This window comes from Callospermophilus lateralis, unplaced genomic scaffold, assembly GCF_048772815.1.
Source record: "Callospermophilus lateralis isolate mCalLat2 unplaced genomic scaffold, mCalLat2.hap1 Scaffold_1118, whole genome shotgun sequence".
Classification (NCBI taxonomy): Eukaryota; Metazoa; Chordata; class Mammalia; order Rodentia; family Sciuridae; genus Callospermophilus; species Callospermophilus lateralis.
Window position 1 is genome coordinate 111,584 of NW_027511439.1, and position 21,279 is coordinate 132,862.

The 21,279-nt window shown below is 40.6% G+C and overlaps 1 protein-coding gene across 1 annotated transcript; it reads right to left on the minus strand.

The window, feature by feature from the left end:
* Positions 1 to 2,026: 2,026 nt before the first annotated feature.
* Positions 2,027 to 19,432, minus strand: LOC143640069 (olfactory receptor 2T33-like). Its single transcript, XM_077108017.1, has 2 exons — positions 18,904 to 19,432; positions 2,027 to 2,283 (listed from the first exon to the last, which is right to left on the minus strand). Exons 1-2 carry the CDS (start codon positions 19,430 to 19,432, stop codon positions 2,027 to 2,029), a joined length of 786 nt encoding a protein of 261 aa, XP_076964132.1.
* Between the last annotated feature and the right edge of the window lie 1,847 nt (positions 19,433 to 21,279).

The following is a 21,279-nucleotide window of genomic DNA, read 5'->3' on the forward strand; positions in this document are numbered from 1 at the left end:
GATAACATCATAAATACACGAGTTTATTTTCTTACTCTAGAATACTACATACATCATGTTAAAATATATTAAATTTTAATAATGCTAAGGATTTTCTATAAAAATAGAAAGTATTAAATTGACTTTGAAGAAATAGAAAACCTGAGAAATCAATGTTTATGGAAAAAAATGAAAAGGAAGTTAAATACTGATATCAACTTCCTAAAAAACATCAGCAGGGCTGCAGATGTAGCACAGTAGTAAAAGGCTTGCCTTGCGTGGGTGAGGCTCTGAGTTCAATCTCCAAAACAGAAAAAAGAAGGAAAAGAAGAAAAAAAACATAAGTAGCAGCCCAGGCAGTCTGCAGTCAAGTTCTGTGAAACTTCAAGGAACAGATAATTCTTCTGCTCCAGAGCACAGAAAATGATGGGAAGTTTCCCAACTTAATCAGTAAGGAGAGCAAAACCTTAATTATGAGCTCACAAAAATGGGGAAGGAAGAAAACTATATACCAATCTTGCTTATAAATATAGATAGCCAACCCTAAATAAAATGTTAGGTTATTGACTCTACCAAACTACCCAAAAGTGCACTTCAAAGTATTCCAAGATTTTAGAGGAAAAAAAAAATCTAGCAGCATAATCACTTATGTTAGTAATTTTAAGATGGAAGCCTACATGGTCATATCAATGAATGCTATACAAAAGCATTTGGAAAAAGACCAAAGCACATCCCCAAGTTTTAAACTCTTAGTACTTAGGAATAAATACTAACATAAGAGCACACTTAGTGATTTTACAGGAGAAGCATTCCCCTAAAATTAAGGCCAAAGAAGATGTCCTGTTTAACCTTTAAAGTCAACACTGTTGAGAGAATGACCCATGGAAGAAAAGAAATAAGAAGCATAAAAATTAGAAAGAGACATATGGTGTTGCCTCTTACCAGACAACAAAATTATCTAACTGGAACAGCCAAACTAATCAGCTTAAAACTAGTATTAAGGGGCTGCGGTTGTAGCTCAGTGATAGAGCCCTTGCCTTGCAAGTGTGAGGCACTGGGTTCGATCCTCAGCACCACAGAAAAATAAAATAAATAAAATAAAGGTATGGTATTCACCTACAACTAAAAATCCCAATTTAAAAAAAAACTAGTATTAAAACATATGCAGAGTTCAGTATGCAGGCTTAGCTTCGGATCTACATATTCAACTTGCTTGTTTTGAAAGTTAATCATGCAAAGCTATTTTCTATACAGTAAGCTATTAGGATTGACAAATTCATTCCCCCCCACCATCCCCATCTTAAACGTTGAAATGAGTGTTTGAAACTGGATAACCAAAATCTGCTGAAACCAAAAATCGTTCTGAAGGGCTGAGTTGTGACTCTACTCAAAAACACTTTATCTCTTGCCTCCAGCTACTGCAGTTACTAATGGATAAGCCTGTCAACCAGTCCAACATAATTCATCCGATAGAGGGCAAGGAAGAGCACCTTCACCGGAATTCCCCCCACACACACCAAAGCGTACACTGCTTATTATATAAACTTGCGTGCTGGCAAATGGAGCTCCCACAAAATAAAATTAAGATATTCGGAATCAAACTTGATGTTTTAAAAAATAAGAACATAAAACTAATTTTGTTAAAGGCATTTGGGAATGGTGGTTGTTACTGTTGCACTCACGACAGGCTCCGCATTACCGGGACACCCACAAGCATCCACACGGTCCTCCTGGGCTCACCAGGTGCACTGCGCGGTGGCACCGCAATCTAACCCTGGAGACGGGCACCGGCGTCCTTCCGAGGTCACCACGGGACAGGAAGCGGGGCAGAGCTCTGTGGACGCGAGGATGGCCAAGGTCTTAGATCCTGACACTACACGGCAATACCCCCCTCCTCATACACACACACCTCCGGCATCATCAAGGAGGATGTAGGAGGCTTCCCGGGCCCCAGGATCCCAGGCCGGGAGCGCCCATGCACCTGTCCCACCACTTCAAGGGTTAGGAATGCCTCCCAGGGCCACAGTCTTCGGGAGCCACCTGGCCCTCAGTCCGAGGATCCTATGCCAACCACCTCCTCCCCAAGCCCGGAGAGGAGGGGGCGGCCACCTGACACTATCACCTGCAGCACTAGTCCCTCCATTCCCAGAGTGAGTCGGTCAGAGCATGACGTCCCTCTCCAACTGGGGACAGGACCTGCTGCACGAAGAGGTACCGGAGCCACACGGCTATCAACGCAGCGCGTCTTCCCAGAGGGGCAGTCCTGTGTCCCTGCGCCCGTAATCCCGGACTCTCGCTCGTCCGCTTAAATCGGGAAGACAACGCAACTAGGCTTAAAGGAACCAGTAGCCGGCGCAGCCCCTACTGACCCACCTCTTTAGGTTCCTGTTGGGCTTCCGCGGTGCCGCTGCACCTCGCAGCAGCCCCGGCTCACCGCGCTCGCGGATGCTCTGTCGAAGGTCCCAGAGATTTCCCCCCACCCCGCCTACCCCTCCAGCCGCCTCTAGAGGGCGCGCGGTAGCTGGCGCGATGCTCCCTGGGAGTTGTAGTCCAGGGGCTTCAGCATCTTCGATGTACCCTGCCTCCCTCCGCCTGCCTTGACCAGGTGGTCCATCCTTCCTTCTTGTTGTCTCCTCAAGCTTTCATCCTCCGCTCTTGGATAATCCATGTTGGAGCGTCTCATTGGGAGGCTGGGTGCCCTTTCAGCACTCTAGACCAGTGTTCTTAAAGTGGCCCAGCACCTTCAGCATCTTGTGGGAACTTGATGAAAATACAAATTCTCCAGCCCACCAAGGTTTGTTGATTTTTGTTTTGTTTTGTTTTTGTAGTGCTAGGGATTGAACACAGGCCTCAAGCATACTAGGTAAATCCTGTACCACTGAGCTACATCCGCAGCCCTATTTTTTTTTTTAAGAGAGAGAGAGAGAAAGAAAGAAAGAGAATTTTTTTTTTTTTTTTTTTTTTTTTTAGTTTTCGGTGGACACAACATCTTTATTTTATTTTTATGTAGTTCTGAGGATCGAACCCAGCGCCCCGCCATGCCAGACGAGTGCGCTACCGCTTGAGCCACATCCCCAGCCCCCTATTTGGTTTTTACTGAATTAAAAACTGAAGCTGAGGCCCTGCAGTCTGCATTTATTGAAAACCCTTTGTGTGATTCTGATGTACCCTCAAGTTTGAGAACTTGACTAAAATTCCCCTCACCCTGCTCAAAGAACTCATGTTTCCTATGGCATTACTTACATATATACACATATACCTGTGTGTCCCTGGGCACTATGGGAGACCTAGGCCTTTATGTCCCACCTAGATCTCCCCTCTCACTTTAGCTCTGTTACCCCAATGTCCACTCAACATTTTGAGCATGCCTCTGAGGCATCTGAAACTCAACCAGGTCAAGATCAAGTTCAATGTGGTTCTCCTACAATGGGCCTCACATCCAGGGACTGAAGAATGTTCACTGTATTTATTGACATGGTAGTCACTTAGTACCTCTGTGAAAGCTTCAGATGCAGAATGACAGGATCTTGAGTCATATTTGAGGGAGTGAGGATCATAACCAACTCTTGCCAGATTGGCTGGGAGGGGCTCCCTGGTGACTGGATATGGAAGTGCTATTGAAGGAGAGTTTTTTGGTTTGGTTTGGTTTGGGTTTGATTTACAATGGAGAAATTTCAGCATATTTAAATATTTTGTGAAAATAATTTTGTTGAGAGGGAGCTGTTGACCATCCTGGAGAGAAAATAATAGTTAATACTGCATGACTCCTGAGCTTATTGTGTATGCACGAAGTGGGTGATAGAGTCCCAGGCACTTGTAGAAGCATGAGCATATGCTAGTGGTTCTCCCCCACAAACATTTGGCAACATCTGAAGATATTCTTGGTTGCCACAACTGGGGGCCATGCTACTTGCATCTACTTGATAGAGGCCAGAGATCCTGTTAAACATCCTACAATGAACAAGGCAGTCCCCACACCAAAGACTAATCTAGCCCAAAACATCAACGAGTGGTGAGGTTGAGAAATCCTGGCCTAGGCAACAACAACTACTCTATTATAAAAGGAGGAAAGGATGAAAGAAGAGGGGGCGGGGTTGATAGGGGAAAGTCAGAGAAGTTTTCTCAGAACAGCATAGTGGCACATGCCTGTAATCCCAGCTACTCAGGAGGCTGAGACAGGAGGATGGAAAGTTCTAAGCCTGGGGTTGGGGATGTTGCTCAAGTGGTAGTACGCTCACCTGGCATGCGTGCGGCCCGGGTTTGATCCTCAGCATCACATACAAACAAAGATGTTGTGTCCGCCGAAAACTAAAAAATAAATATTAAAATTCTCTCTCTCTCTCTTAAAAAAAAAAGAAAGGAAGTTCTAGGCCTGTATGGAAAACTTTAGTGAGACCAAAGTCTCAAAATAAAATTTAAAAAGGATGGGGATGCAGCTCAGTGGTAGAACTCTTGCCTAGCATGCTCAAGGCCCTGGGTTCAATCTCCAGTACCTCAAAAAACAAGCAAGGGCTGGGGCTGTAGTTCAGCAGCAGAGCACTCACCTAGCATGCAGGAGGCACTGGGTTGGATCCTCAGCACCACATAAAAATAAACAATAAAATAAATGCATTCTGTGCATCTACAACTACAAAAAAAATCAATAGCATTTTCACTGAAAAGTAAGAGTATAAGTTATCCATGAGGTGGTTAGGAGTGTGTGTGTGTGTGTGTGTGTGTGTGTGTGTGTGTATGTGTGTATCAAAGGCAGAATTCTGGGCTGGGGACGTGGCTCAAGCAGTAGCATGCCTGCTTGGCATGCATGGGGCGCTGGGTTTGATCCTCAGCACCACATTAAAATAAAATAAAGATGTTGTGTCCATCGAAAACTAAAAAATAAATATTAAAAAAATTCTCTCTCTCTCTCTCTCTCTCTCTCTCTCTCTCTCTCTCTTTTAAAAAAATCAAAGGCAGAATTCTGGGATCTAAGCTGATGGAAAAGAGAAATAAAGGAAGGGAAGAGCCAAATGTTTGGGAGAAATTAGTTCAACAATCTAGGAATTTTGATGTTGCCCAATTTATCTTATTAAAGTAATTGAAAAACCCAGCCAGAGAAGAGTTTCTGTTAAGAGAATCAGGATAGTATCTGATGACCAGGTCAGGATGAGAATGGATGGTGTCACAGACTGGGTGTGCCCCTTCCCCCAAATTAATATGTTATAACCCAATTCCCAGTGCAATGGTGTTTACAGATGGGGCCTTTTCAAGGTAATTAGGTGGAGATCTCATGACTGGGATTAGTGAGACCTCAAGAGCTCCCTTCACCATTTCATCCAGTGAGAAAATAGCAAGAAGGTGCCATCTATGGCCCAGGATGGAGGCCTTAGCAGAGACCAAACATGCTTTGATCTTAGATTTCCCAGCCTCTAGAACTATGAGGAATACTTTTCTTTTGTTTAAACCACCCAGACTATGGTGTTTTTGTTACAGCATCCAAACAGACAACCAGACAAATAACAAGCATGGAGTAGAGTTAGGGCCACCGTGTACCCATTATGGATTATGCAGTGCCCAAGCTGCCCTGGATATAGGAGTGGCATACACTGAGTGGCCAAGGTCGTGCACATGGATGTGGAAACCAGTCACAAACATGGCTGAACATTTTTTTCATCACTGGTGAATAACATTTCAATGAATAATGAAGTAATAAGGAAGAAGAGAGAGTGATAAAGTCCAACGTTTAAAGTTTTAAAAAAGCAGAACTTTTGACAAAAGTGTAGAAGAAGCATGCTCTACGTTTTTAGAAGATAGCAGATTCAGTTGTCCTCAGGAACATTTGTGTTTCAATCAAAGCAGATGTGGGAGCTACTCAGAGAGCTTAAGCTTTGAAGAGGATTTGCAGGTTATGGAGTTGAAGTTGTGGGGGACTGTGGGCCAGGACAGGAAAAGTCTGAGAGGAAGACAAGTGGACAGGGAGCAGATGAATGAGCATGTATTTTAGATTATATTTTTGTGGGGGTGGGATACTGGGGATTGAACCCAGGGGCACTAAGCCACATTTTTATATTTTATTTAGAGACAGGGTCTTGCTGAGTTGCTCAGAACCTCACTAAGTTGCTGAAGCTGGCTTTGATCCTCCTGCCTCAGCCTCCCAAGCCGCTGAGATTATAGGCGTGTGCAAAGACACCTAGCTATTTTAGATTCTTAACTTAGTACCTCATCAAGTTTCAGCCATAAAGAAGAATAAAATAATGGCATTTGCCAGTAAGTCGATAGAACTGGAGACCATCAAGCTACATGAAGTAAACCAGTCCTCCCAACCAAAGGCCAACTGTTCTCTCTGATTTTTGCATGCTAACCCAATACACGGGAGGTTGGGGAGGGGAATAACAGAAATCCATTGGATTACACAAAGGGAAATGAAGGGAAGAATGGGAGGGGAACAGGAAAGACAGTAAAATTAATCTGACATAACTTTCCTAGCCTTGTATTTGAATACACGACCAGGGTACTCTGCAAAATGTACAGCCAAAAGTGTGGGATCCTAAATAGAGTAAGTTATACTCTACGTATATACAACTTGCCAAAATATATTCTACTCTCATGAATATATGTTCTAAAAAGAACATATAAAATAAAACAATTTTTAAAAAATTTTACTTTGAGGCAGCGTCTTGCTAAATTGTTTGAGCTGACCTCAAATTTCGGATTATCTTCCCAAGTAGCTGTAATTACAGGTGTGTGCCACTATGCTTAGCACTTTTAGTGGTCTTAGTCCATGATCAATTGGACCCCATTGCTTGGGCCTGTGACCGTGCATTGTGTGGGAATGTGTGACCGAGCAAAACAGCTCATCTCATGGACAGGGAGAAAAGGAGAGCAAAAGAAAGGCTTTGTGGTCCCAACATCCCTTTCTTTTCTTTTTTCTTAGAATTTTAATATTTACTTTTTAGTTACCGGCGGACACAACATCTTTGTTTGTGTGTGGTGCTGAGGATGGAACCTGGGCCGCACGCATGCCAGGCGAGGGCGTTACCGCTTGAGCCACATCTCCAGCCCCCAACATCCCTTTCAGGGCATATCCCCAATGGCCTGAAGACCTCCTACTAGGCCTAACCTCTCAAAGGTTCTCCCACCCCACAGTACTGCCATACTTGAGATCAAACTTTTAATACATGGTCCTTCAAGGGATATGTGCTATAGTACTAGTCTTGAGCATTTCCTCATGATTCTATTTCCATGCCATTCAAGTAAATTCCTTCTGTGCTTACGAGAACCAGAGATGGGCTGGGGGTCGTGGCTCAATGGTAGAGAGCACTTGCCTAGCATGTGTGAGGCACTGGGATGGATTCTCAGCACCACATATAAATAAATGAATAAAATAAAGGTCCATCAACATCTAAAATTTTTTTAAAGGGAGCCAAAGGTGATTTCTGTTGCTTGAAAGCAATAAGTTTGGTGAAACTGAAGTTTCCATACACTTAAATCCTTTCTCCAATCAGGCAATGCCTAGCCTACCCTTAAGTAGTTCTTGTGGTAATTCACTCATTCATTTATTTTTTCAACAAGCTCTGGACCAAAGACTGAGGATACAAAGATATTAAAGTTATAGTGCACGTCTAGTTTAGTTGAGGGGAAAATCTGCACTTCAAAGGAGGCTAGAATGTACAATCTAAGACCTTTCTGAAATCAATGCAGTAGTTTAAATTTGGGACCAACAATCACAGCAATAAGATAGGAATAACACTTTGGTACATTTAGCTTGCACTGAAATAAACCATTGAAATATAAAAAGGAAGCTTGGGGTTCTGGATTCCATCCTTGATATATATATATATATATATATATATATATATATATATATCTTAACATTCAAATACTAAAGGACTGGGTGTTGGATGGGGGAGGAATGATGTAGATGATGGTTAGTTAGATGATGGTTAGTAGGGACCAGGGTGTAGTTGGTTATGATGAATAACTTCTAATGTTCTATAGCACAGTAGGCTAATTATGGTTGACAATTAATTGTAGATTTCAAAACAGATAGAAGAGAGGATTTGAAGATTATGAACAGAAGGTTATGATCAGGTTATGGGTATGTCAATTGCTCTGAAGTGATTATTACACATTGTGTACATGAATGAAGTACCCCAGTGTACCCCATAAACATGTTCAATTATTGTATGTAAATTTGTTTAACTTTAAAAAATGAAATAAACTGCCATTGCTACTTGCCTGGATCTTAAGTAACTCAAGTGTATTTCTGTTTGCTGTTGTCATTAACAACAAAAGGACCCAGCTCCCTGCAGAGGTTTATATTGGGATTTTTGCTGCCACCTAGAGGACTGATTTAGTATTGACCCGGGTGAAAAATTCAGAGCCCTAGGCTTGTGGCTGCTTCCTATCTATCAGACCCTCTGAGCATAGTTCTGTGTTCAGGTATGTGCCTCCTCTACTAATCTGTACTTCTTAAGGGCAGCAACAGGATATAATCTTCTATGCATTCACCCTAGGGCCTTGCATGCATGGAGTGGGGGTAGACCTTCGATATAAATCAATAACCAAAGTAATAAAACCATTTCAACAATAGCAGCAATAGCAGCTCCCATCTGTTGAATACCTTTTAAAAGGCCAAACTCTGTTCTAGGAACTTCCTACATACTGTTTTTATATGGAACACCACCCTAGGAGGTAGATGATTTTCCTATTTTACACATGTCATTCATCAAATGTCAGTCCCTTAACCACCAGATTTGCCAAACCAAATCTTTATGCAGTATGGCATAAAGAAAGGGGCTTTGGAGATAGAACTGTATTCCAATCCTCAGCTCTTCCTTTTATTTGCTGTAAGATCTTAGGCAATTTATTTAACCTCTCAGAAGACTTGTTTTCTCATTCACGAAATGAGGCAAATAATAATATCTACCATCCCAGGTGTCATTAGAATTAAATGCAACATTATGTTTAATGAAATGAAAAGTCCCTTGGACAATATCTGGCATATTGTGTGCACTAGACAAGGAGAGATTTACCTCTCTATCTTTTTAGTGGATACTTAGAATCTCAGAAATGATCCTGATAATAGAATATTGCTGAAATGCCATCCAGAGTCATTTAATATAATTGTGGATCGTGGGCAAGTAAAGGAGCGGGTAAGAGGGTGGATTATAAAGCTTTAGGCTCAGTAGTCTGCTTTTAGGGAGGAAAAAAAATCGAATAAAACACTAACTTAGACTTTCGTATCTACATTTTTAACACTGCTGCTCATTATAATTACCCAGAATGATTAGACCAAAGCCTATTTGAGACTCTTGCATCTGCAAAATGAAAGCTATCGTAGGGATTAAGTTAAAACAGCAAACAAAACTATGTCTAGCAGGTGCCCCAAGTGACAGGTGCTATTATCACTGTGGTGGTCATTACTGTTGCTATCATTATGTGTGAAAGGGTTGAGTTTTCTGATCCATAGATGGTGGTAATTATGTGAGACTGTTGCTAAGATCTCTTCTAGCTTTGACAATCATTCATTCTAGTGTCCTCTAGAGAAATATATTTGAGACATCCTGGGAAAAGGACCATGCAAGGACTACAAACATGGCAACTTATTTGACTTTGGAAACTCAGCAATTCCTGATAAGTTAGGCAGGACTCAATTGTCCCTTGTGTGTGTATAAAACATAACAATCAAGACAGATTATTCTAACATTTCATTTACTCAGCTTCTTCTGATCCCTGTCTCCCAGAAGCATGTGAAAGATATGGCAAACTCATGAGCTGCAAAGATTCCCTGGAGAGCTGGGCATACAGCTCAGTTGGTAGAGTGCTTGCCTTGCATGCACAAGGTCCTGGGTTCAATCCCTGGAATCCATTTAACCTTGTGATTTTTACAAACATATTCCCTTGGCTTCATTCAGGGACACCCTGAACTTGCTGTTTGGAGTGGGAGTATTGCCCACTGTTCCCACTCCTCTCCCTCTATCTCATCTGGTTCTGTATCCAACTCTGTATTGGCTCTACATGGCTTCATGAAGGGGTAACCTGATAGTACCTCACCTCCCTCCCCTACTATGTATGTCTCCCCTTCTCTGGACTTCCATATTGACAGGTCATGAGGTATATTTTTACCTGTGAATTGCAAGAATTAATGCCCTGTGGGGTAAATCATTGATCAATGGGAGCTGGTGGATAAACACTTCCTGGTTTATACAGGTTGTTGAGGAACATTCCTGCAGATCCGGTAATCTTTACACCTCGTGGTGACCAACTCAATAACTATTGTGCATCTCCCTCCTGCCTGGCTCACTCCCCTTATTTCTCCTTCCTTCTCTTTGGGACTTGGCTTCTTAACATGGCTTTGCTTTGAGCCCTCTATCTTAGGTTTTGCTTTCTGGGGCACTTAGGTACTTAAGCACTAAGTGGCTCCAAAAGAGGGTTAGGATTTGGAGGTTAGATTATTCACCTATGTCTTAGTCTATTCACCAGTGTCTTAGGCTATTATGACCAAATACCAAGTCTGGATGGCTTGTAGACAACAGAAATTTATTCCTCATGGTTCTGGACCTGTGGACTCCAAAATCAAAGTGCTGGTAGATTGTGTCTGGGGGAGTCTCTTTTCTGGGTTATAGACGGTACCTTGCATCTGTGTCCTCTTGTGGTGGAAATAGTAAGGGGTCTCTCTGGGACCTCTCTTATATGGGTTTTAGTTCATGCATTTTGGGAGGATACAAACATTTAGACCATAGCAATCAGTATGACAGCAGTAAGACTATTATTACTGGTGGTGAGTAGAGGTACAAATAATCTCTTGCAAGAAGTAGCATCAAAAGTAATTAGGCTGTCAGTTTTGATTAATTTTTTTATTAGAGTTATACATAGAAATTGAGAGGTTTTTTTTGGGGGGGGGTACTAGGGATTGAACTCAGGTGTACTCTATCACTGAGCCACATCCCCAGCCCTATTTTGTATTTTATTTAGAGACAGGGTCTCACTGAATTGCTTAGCACCTTGCCATTGCTAAGGCTGGCTTTGAACTTGTGATCCTCCTGCCTCAGCCTTCTGAGCTGCTGGGATTACAGGTAAGAACCACTATGCCTGGCAGTTGGGTTCATTTTAACAAAATCATACATTCATGGAACTTGATTTACTCCATTTCAGTTCCTAATCCCCCACTTTCCCTCTCCTCCTCCCTCCTCCATTGTCTTTTCACTCATTTACTTTTGACTGGTGCTTTCTACACATATATAAAGGTGAAATTCCCTGTGGTATATGTTATAATTAATTGAGAAGCTTGGGGATAGGTTGTATCTGTGCCACTTAAGTTGGGTGGAAGTGCTATGACCTGAAAATTTGCATCCCCTGTCCCCAAATTCATATGTTGAAATACTAACCACCATCTGATGTATTTGGAGGTAGAGCCCTTGGGAGACTTCAGGAAGGGGACTCTACAGGAGGTCCCCCAAGAGGTCTTTGCCCGTTACCATGTGAGCCCTCAGCAAGCAGGTATCATCTGTGAGCTAGAAAGTGATCCCTACCAGGCACCAAATCTCTGAACAACTTGCTCTTGGACTTTTAGCCTCCAGAACTAACAGAAATTAATTTCTGTTGTTTATAAGCCCTTTGGACTCTGGTATTTTGTTATAGCAGCCCGAACAGACAAAGCTGGAAAGTAATGTTAATTTTAAGGACTAGTAGTCTGGCTTCTGGTAGATAAATTAAATGTAATGCTCAGAGTATCCAATTGCCAATATATTGTGAAAGTCAAAGAGCTAATTTGGCATCTTTTCTTTCTTTCTTTCTTTCTTTCTTTTTTTTTTTTTTCTTGGTGTGTGTGTAGGGGATGGTGCATGTGTGCTAGAAATTGAACCCAGAACTTCATGCACACCAAATATACACTCTACAACTGAGTTATATACCCACCTCTCTGAAGCATTTAGGAAGTAGCTGCAGAAAGGGTGCTGACAATCAGACCCAAAATCTCACTGTTATAGCAAGAGAGTTAAACCAGGTGTGGTGGCACCTGCCTGTAATCCCAGCAACTCAGGAGGCTGAGGCAGGATTGCAAGTTTGAGGCCAGCCTGGGCAACTTAGTGAGACCCTACCTCAAAATAAAAAATAAAAAGGGCTGGGGAATATATCTTGGTGGTGAAGTGCTCCTGGGTTCAATTCTCAGTACCAATAAATAAATAAACGTAAAAAGAAAAAGCAATATAGTCTTACTGCTCTCCTGATCAAAGCTAGTGCCCTGATGGATGAGTGGGACTGAAATGTGACATGGGGACAATGAGGTGGATAAGCCTGAAAAGCTTGAATCTTAACAGGCTTATTTAGACTCCTTTTTCTCCCCAGAGGAGATAGATATTATGTAAGATGCCATTCGGCTTGCTGGAGGTAGACTTTTCACTCCAGATTGTTTCTAGGTTTCAGTGTAACTTAAGCAAGGAAGTCAGTCCATGTTATGGTAGAAAATATCACACTGGTCAAAGAAGCTATGTGCTGTGTATGGGAGAAACCAGGGGTTCATGTATGAAGGTTGCTTTCGAAACAGCTGGACTGTAGTGGGCTGAAATATAAGCCTGGGTTCCCCCTCCTCCATTTGGGGGCCTTCTTCTTTCACAACTCAAGTTCTTTTTTTTTGAAATATTATTTTAGTTGTAGATGAACATAATACCTTTATTTTACTTATTTATTTTTATGTGGTGCTGAGGATCAAACCTAGTACCTCACATGTTCTAGGCAAGTGCTCTGCCGACTGAGCCACAACTTCAGCCCCACAACTCAAGATCTTGTACTTCAGCCAGAATATCCAGAACTGGCTCCTACTACACTATTTGGATTTAATTTGGCCTAAAGTAAATGAGGAAGGAATTGACAGAACTTTCTTGACACTGTTTTAAGAAAGAGGTCAGAAAGTTTAAGGAGTCAGGAATGTTAGAACTGTTTACTTGCAAGACCTGAGAAGCCTTCAGAGGACACTGGCCTCTGTGAGAGGTTTGATGGTTGAGTGAGCAGTGAGAGGTGCTACTAGCAACGGGAATGACTGGATTCTGGAATGGCAAAGGCCCTGGGGAGAGCTCAACCTAACCTCACAAGAAGAAAAATTTCCACACTTGACCTCACATGATTGGTCACAATTAAAATGCAGGTACACTAAAAATATTGCCTCAAATTACCTTCATATTATGTGTATGAGACATGAATAAAATTTCATATGTAGACTTAGGACCCATTGCCAAGATATCTCATTATGTATATGCAAATATTCCAAAATCTGGGGAAAAAAATCCTAAATCCAAACTGCTCTTGGTCCCAAAAGGATACTCAAACTGTATTGGCAGAATAGCCTATCAGGATTCTTTGACCCATAGGGAAATAAAATATGGTTAATGGATCATAGTATTCCTAAACGGAAGAAAGATGGACAGCCAACTAGGGCATTCTTGATATATAAAATAATTTCTTTTCAATCAATAGTTTATCAGAAGTCAGCTGTCACAGTGGAAAATCACATTCCTTCCCAAGTTCCCAGATGTTAGTTTTCAGGGCCAGAGTACATCATTTGAAAAGAAAGCCAGGTCTCCTTAGGAAGGACTTCACGAAACTATGAGAAGGATATATAATAAATATTTTCCCCGAAAGAGCTGAGATCATTTTCCAGGGTAACTAAGCTTGGAATTTTCAAGAACTATGTGAGATGGGATCTGAGATATGACTGATTGAAACAAGAGAACCAAAACCTTCTGTGCTTCTGTGCTTAGAGTGAAGATTTATGAAGTCCTGATTCAAGTCATCGACCTCTCCATTCTAGTTATTTCCTTATGGGACCATGTAACAGACACTGTAATCAGTATGAAAATATGAGACATTTTTACATTCTTTTTTTTTTCATTTCAAGTTTGAAATATGACCTGTGGTTGTTAGGACTCTAGCACTCCCAACCTTCTCTATGCACAAGCCAAGTGCACTACAGGTGGTAGAGGAAGCTCACAAAGAGCCACAAACATTTGCAATAGGAAACTGTCAGGTCAGAGTGCATGGAACGGCAAAGGCATAAGTGTGTATTCTATACATTTATAGCATATCTTAATTCAATTAGACACATTTCAAGTGCCCACAATCTTCAGGCTAATAGCTACCACATTAGACAATGCAAGCTTGAAGAATCCTTGATTGGACATTCTGCAAAACATCATACTGGAACACTATATTGATGACATCACACTAATTGGACCCAATGATCAAGAAAATGGCAGGTATTCTAGATAAAGTAGCCAGACATATATGACAGAAGGTGGAATATAAGCCCTACAAAGATTCAGGGGGCTGCCACACTGGTGAAGTTTTTAAAAACCTGTTAGATGTTTATGTAGAAAGGATTTAACCAGTGGGTGAAGTGGTACATGCCTGTAATCCCAGCTACTCTGAGGCTGAAGCAGGAGAATCACAAGTTTAAGGTCATCCTGTGCAACTTATTGAGACTCCATCTCAAAAATAAAAAGGGATGGGAATGTAGCTCAGTGGTAGACAGACTTTATAGCATTTGTGAGGCCCAGGGAAAGAAAAGGGAAGAAAGAAATCACCTTGCCCAAAGAGAGATTTGGCCTATGCTGTTGGCTTCTAGGTCCTTGAAGTTATTCCTGGTGGGAGAGTTTTTGTTTTGACTACTGACCTTGGGCCAGCTAGATTAATAATATGCAGGGTACACCCTGAGGGACTGGACATTGATCATCTTTATGGGCAGTCAACTGTGCTTAAATGGTAGAACCCCAAAAACAAAGATTTTGGACATCAAAGTTCGGGTAAGCTTCCCTGGGAGAGGGCAACCAGAAATTCTCTGTTTGGTACTTTCTTGAACACTATCCTATGTATTTCTTCTCTTGGTTTATTTAACCTGTAACCTTTGATTATAATAAATCATAATTTCATAAGTACAACAGCTTTCAGGGATTTTTGTGAGTCCTTCTGGCAAATTATCATATCTAAGGGAAGCCTTGGAAACCACTTAATTTACAGTTAAATATGAGGGTGTGGACTGTAATCCCTAACTTTGTAGTTGGCTAACTTTTGTAACTTTATCATTACTGATTACACTTAATGTTTATTCATATTTACCCACATACCACTTTGTTGTTGTTGTTCTTTATAATACATTGCATTTAACACTCTCCATCTTATTCATTTTAATTCTGCCTGAAATAAATCCTTTAAAAGATCCTTTAGGAAGATCTGCTGGTGACAATCTTTCTGTTTTTGTTTGAAAATGTTTTTGCATTGAAATATATTTCTGATGTGTATAGCATTCTAGATTGGTAGTTACTTTAATTCTTTTTTTTACTTATTTACTTATTTATTTATTGTGTTTAGATAAACACAATATCTTTATTTTATTTATTTATTTTTATGTGGTGCTGAGAATCAAACCCAGTACCTCAAGCATGACAGGCAAGTACTCCACCACTGAGCCATAACCCCAGCCTGGGTAGTTACTTTTTATAGCAAATTGAAGATTTAATTTCAGTCTTCTAGCTCCCATTGCAGATGTTGAAAAAAAATCATCTGCCTGTCTGAATGTTGTTCTTTAAAGGTAATATGTTACCCCTACTCCTAGCAATTTTTATTATTTTTTCTTTGTTTTTTATTTCTTGACCTTTTCTTATATGCATGGATTTCTTATCTATTTCGCTTGTGGTTCACAGTGATTCTTGAATTGGTGGGTTGATTCTGTTGTCATTTCAGAAAAATTGTCAGCCATTAGGTTTTCTTTTTTTTTTAATATTTATTTTTTAGGTATAGATGAACACAACAAATGCCTTTATTTTTATGTGGTGCTGAGGATTGAACCTGGGTCCTGCCCATGCTAGGCGAGCGCTCTACTGCTGAGCCACAATCCCAGCCCAGCCATTAGGTTTTCTACTATATTCTCTCTTCTCCCCTTCTGGTATTCTGCCCAAACACATGGTAAACCTTTTTATTGTATTCTGTTATTATTCTTATCCTCTCTGCATGTTTAATTCCAGATATTTTTCTTCTGTTTCACAAATTCTCTCTCCAGCTGCAACTGTTTTTACCAATCCATTTAGTTCTTAAATTCATTTTTATTATTCAGTTCAAGAATTTCTGTTTGCTTCTTTCTCATATTTACTCTTTTGATTTTTATTGATTCCAGTTCTTTGACCAAATTTTCAATCTTGTCTTTTATCTTTTTTCTTTTTTTTTTAAATTGATGGATGCAATAAGTTTATTTTATTTATTTTTTATGTGGTGCTGAGAATTGAACCCAGTGGCTCACATGTGCTATGCAAACACTCTACCATTGAGCCAAAAAAGCCCCAGTCCCAACCTTTATGTCTTTGAACAAAATTTTTTTAAAAGCATTTCATTAAAATCTGTATCTAAGATCTTATCTGTAGATTTCATGTAACTATTTATTTCTTCTCTCTCTTTTTTTTTTTTCTTCCTGGTACTAGGGATTGAACCTACTGGTGCTCTAAAATTGAGATACATTCCTGGTGCTTTTTATTTTTTATTTTGAGGCAGAGTCTTACTAAATAACCCAGGCTGGCCTTCAGATTTTCAATCCTCCTACCTCAGCATTCTGAGTTGTTGGGAGTACAATAGTTGGGGTACAGGCAGGGACTACCATGTTTCACTCCCATGTGTCTGTTTCTATTATTTGTTGTTTTTCCTGGCTCTTGTTTCTAATGTCTCATCTCATGAGTCTAGATACCTGTGACTGTGTACCAGCAATATATCTGAAAAATTGGAAGGGAAATACTGGGGAATGATATTAGTCATATTATATTGTTACATAGGTAACAATGAATCCCACCATTATGTATAATTATAATGCATCCAATAAAAATATGGAAAATGGTTTTTTTTGCTGAAATAATTTGAGACTTTGGGTGATGTTACCTTATTCAAAGAGAAGTTTTATTTGCTTCCATCAGGCACACAGGGGCACCAGAATCAGGATTTTTCTAAATTTATAAGGGATTAGGATTTCCTGGATCACCCAGATAATTGAAAGTTGGATTATAAAACCAACCCTTCAAGGGCTGGTTTACTTCTGAAGTATCTTTTTCAGAATCCCAACCCAAAGCAGGCCCTAGGCTCCAACATTTTCGCTGTAGTCTATGAGCTATGTTGAGCTATGAACAGCAACACTCAATCAACTCAGCTTCTTGGGTTTTTTTTTTTTTTTTTTTTTTTTTTTAGTGCTGGTGTTTGAATACCCAGGGCCTCACACATGCTAGAGAAGAGCTCTACCCCTGAGCTGTATCTCCAGAACAGTCTTTTGCATAAGCAGCAAAAGCTCCCAAAGCAAGAGGTCCCCAAATGCCGAACTTAACTCTCTGGATTTTTTCTTTTCCCTTTATCTTCATCTTCTCTACCTGCTTATTACCCCAAAGTCTAATTAATATTTTTGTTCACCTTTTTAGGTTTTTCTCCACATCTTGCCACATGAAATTATTTATTTCCAGGTTATTACATGAGGAAGTCTCTGTTGTGCAAATTTGAGACTATTGTTATAATTTCTCAACTACTTTTTTTAAGTTCCTTTGATGAGAAAAATGTGCAATAAATTCCCATTTATCTGCCACAATTAGAGACTCTAGATGCAGTTGGCTTGATTGAAACTCAAATCAGAAGCCACAATTTCTTTTAGAAATTGAGCTCACAAAGCTATTGAGGCAAATGCTTTTTTTAAAAAAAAAAAAAAATATATATATATATATATATATATATATATATATATATATATTTTAGTTATAGTTGAGCACAATACCTTTATTTTTATTTATTCTTATGTGGTGCTGAGGATTGAACCCAGTGCCTTGCACGTGTTAGGCGAGTGCTGTAATGCTGAGCCACAATCCCAGCCCCGAGGCAAATGCTTTTAATAATGTAAAACATTGGATAAAGAATTGGGGTTGGAGCCAGGCACTGTAATCCCAGTGGTTCAGGAGGTTGAGGCAGGAGAATTGCGAGTTCAAAGTCAGCCTCAGTAACTGTGAGGCACTAAGCAACTGATGCAAATAACACAGAATGGGATCCTAGCTATGACAGTGAAAAACTGAAGGGATGCACCTCTGTTAACAAACTAGTATATGAAAATATAATCGGGCTGTCTATCCTAGAGCCTCAGGGGTCAGGAGAGGTCATCTGACATCTATCAGTACCTCAGATACCCTGAATATAAAACTCAGCCCAGGGAAGAGCTGCATTATTAAACTATAAAAATTTGCCATCTTTGCCTCCAGTTTGGAAGCCAGCAAGCTAAGTAGGGATGAAGATGACAATTTAGGACCAAAGATCCCATGTCTCAATGGCTACCATGATAATCTAGATCCAATGCATAATAATGTAAATACAGAGAATATAACTGTGCCAGGAAGCACTCACAAAATAGAATATTCAAGGAGTTGGGACTGTACACACCGACAGTCTTTAACTTTGATATCAGATGCCCAGGTTTAGAACACAAGCAGCTCAATTACATGCAGGTTGACTTGGAAGGTGGCAGTGACTCTGTGAACCCTCAGACTCCAAAAACGCCTACCATTCCCCTTCCACAAACCCCTACCAGGTGCACAGAGCTGGATGCTGTGGTAGACATCAAGAGAACTGCTGCTATGTCAATTTTGCAGAAAGCACGGCCACGAGATGATAGTACATCTAGGAAAACTAGACATAATAGTTCTGATCTGCCCATATGAGTCTAGAAAGCATTGTGTTTTTTGCACCTTTGTGAAGTTTTTAAAAATGAAGATGCAAGTGTTTTATTTTCACTTCTACACTAACTCCTTCTATAGACTGATAAAAAAATTTTTTCCCAAATATTTCATGCACATCTTTAACTAATGGGAATTAACATTATATATATATAATATATATATTATATATATAATATATATAAATATATTATATATATATATAATTTCTCACAGAAGAAATGGTCTATCTCTCGCCTGCTGCAAAATGGGAAGCCCAGGGAAACAACTGCCTGCATCAGCCTGTCAGCTGCTCCCAGGAACCAGGACCCCATGGTCATCCTCAGACACAGTGGCCAGCTCATGAGCATGGGATAGCGCAGAGGGTGGCATACAGCCACATTGCGGTCATAGGACATGGCTGCAAAGAGGAAGTACTCCCCACCACCCAGAGTGAGAAGGAAGAAGATCTGCAAGCCACAGCCAGCAGGGGAGATGGACTTGTTTCCAGTCAAGTAGTCAGCAGCCATTTTGGGCACAGTGGTGGAAACCAGCATGGCATCCATGAGGGACAGTTGGCTCAGAAGGAAGTACATGGACGTATGGAGCCGGAGGTCCCACTGAATAAGGAGAATCATGAGGGCATTGCCCACTAGAGCCGTGAAAGCTATTGTCAGAACCATCCCAAAGAGAAACTGTTGGGCTCTGGAGTGGCCCAAGAGACCTAGGAGAATGAAGTCGGAACTGGTGTTCCCACTTTCCATGATTTCAAACAACAGAAGAGACACTGTCAGTGGAAACATAGGAGAGAGATTAATGTTTTAAAATGCCCCTTGTTATTTATATCCTTCTAAATAATCACATGTGTAATAATGGAACCTATTTCAAATCTTTCATCTCTCATTTTTCTTCTTGTTTTTATTTTTGGTGCTGGGAATTGAACTCAGTGGTGCTCGGCCACTGAGTCACATCCCCAGCCCTGTTTTGTATTTTATTTTGAAACAGGGTCTCACTGAGTTCCCTGGTGCCTCACCATTGCTAAGGCTGGTGTCTAACCTGCAATTCTTCTGTCTCAGTCTCCCGAGCTGCTGGGATTACAGGCATGTGCCACCACGCCTGGGTTCATCTACTTTTTAAACATGTTTAAGTCAAGATAAAATTAACTAAAAGGTTTTTTTTGTCATTTTGAAGTTTCACATGATAAATGCCTCATAGGTTGAGTGTTGATTAATTGGCAAACCAAATCCTAATTCTTGAGAAGTTGCAACTGACATGCAAGAGAGGCTTTTTTAGTTAATTGGTGCCCAAATAAATAGGTGAGCAGGAAATGCTGTACGTGTGTCATTCATATTGAGGCTTTAATGGTGTCCTGCATGATCAATATTCTTAGAGATGAATTATCAATATCTTACTTTCAAAAAATGATATACTTAATAATGAAGATTCCAAATCTAAAACACATGAAACTTGGTTAAACTACCAAAATCATGATGTTTTCCCTGACGCTGACTGAATCTGGAAAGCCCTTTCTAAAACTGGAGGGCTTACCTTCTCAGATCTAGAAGGCAGGAGGACAGAGTCTGCAGACAGAAGCATAACTTCATGTGAAGTTGGTAGTACCTTAGTCACTTCCACAGTTTTAAACTTAAGGTAATCAGTGTTATTTGAGTTTGTTAGTTAGGGTGGAGATCTATTGCTCAATGCACTCTCTCATTAATCCTTCAACAGTGCTTTGTATTGATTCAAAGATGCACTATCTATTGGGTAAGGAAAAATCTGGTTCTTTATTACAAAAGTGTGCAGAAACATTAATTTCTTCCTCATTCCCCATAGAATCAAAATCTTTAAATCAATTTTTTTCTTTGATCTTCTCCTGCTAGAACTAGATGAAGAAGCCCAGAACTGGACAGATATGGCTACTAGTCTGTCCTCAGGGATGCTGCTTGTTTCATCATACTCACATGGCAGAAGGTGTGCAGCTCTTAGGGAGTGCCAAGATCCACCCTAAGTCCAAATGCTAGTCATGACTGGAGAGCATCCTGCCTTGGATTGCTCCACCCTGTGGACATAGTTCTTTGTCAAATATGTCTTCACCTGCCAATCTCTGTGCTCTTCACACCCCTGAATCACTGAAGCATGATCTGTGTGCCTGGTGACCACATGAAAACCCTGGCCATGGCTCTCACTGGCTTCCCAAGGCTGGAGGAAACCCTAACCCATTCTTCCTTACTCCAACTTCTCCGTGTTAAAGACAGACTAAGCTTTAGACCTGTTTAGAAATCATTATGTAATTCAGTAACTCTAGGATGTTGGGCAAGTTCCTTTAATTTTTTGCACTGTATTAAACATCTTTAAGTGAACAGTGACACAGTGACCTTAAGTTTATTCACATATCGGTACAATCCTCACCAGTGTCTACCTTGAAAACTCTTTTCAACTCCCCAAAATGAAACCATGCACCATTAGAGAGAACTCCCTGTACTTCTCCCAGGCCACTAGCAGCCTCCATTCTCTCTCTCTCCATAAATCGGTGACTCTAGGAAGTGCACCTAGAGGAAGTTACTCCTACCCTTGTCTGTTTGCACTACCTGGTGTCCATGACACCAGGGTG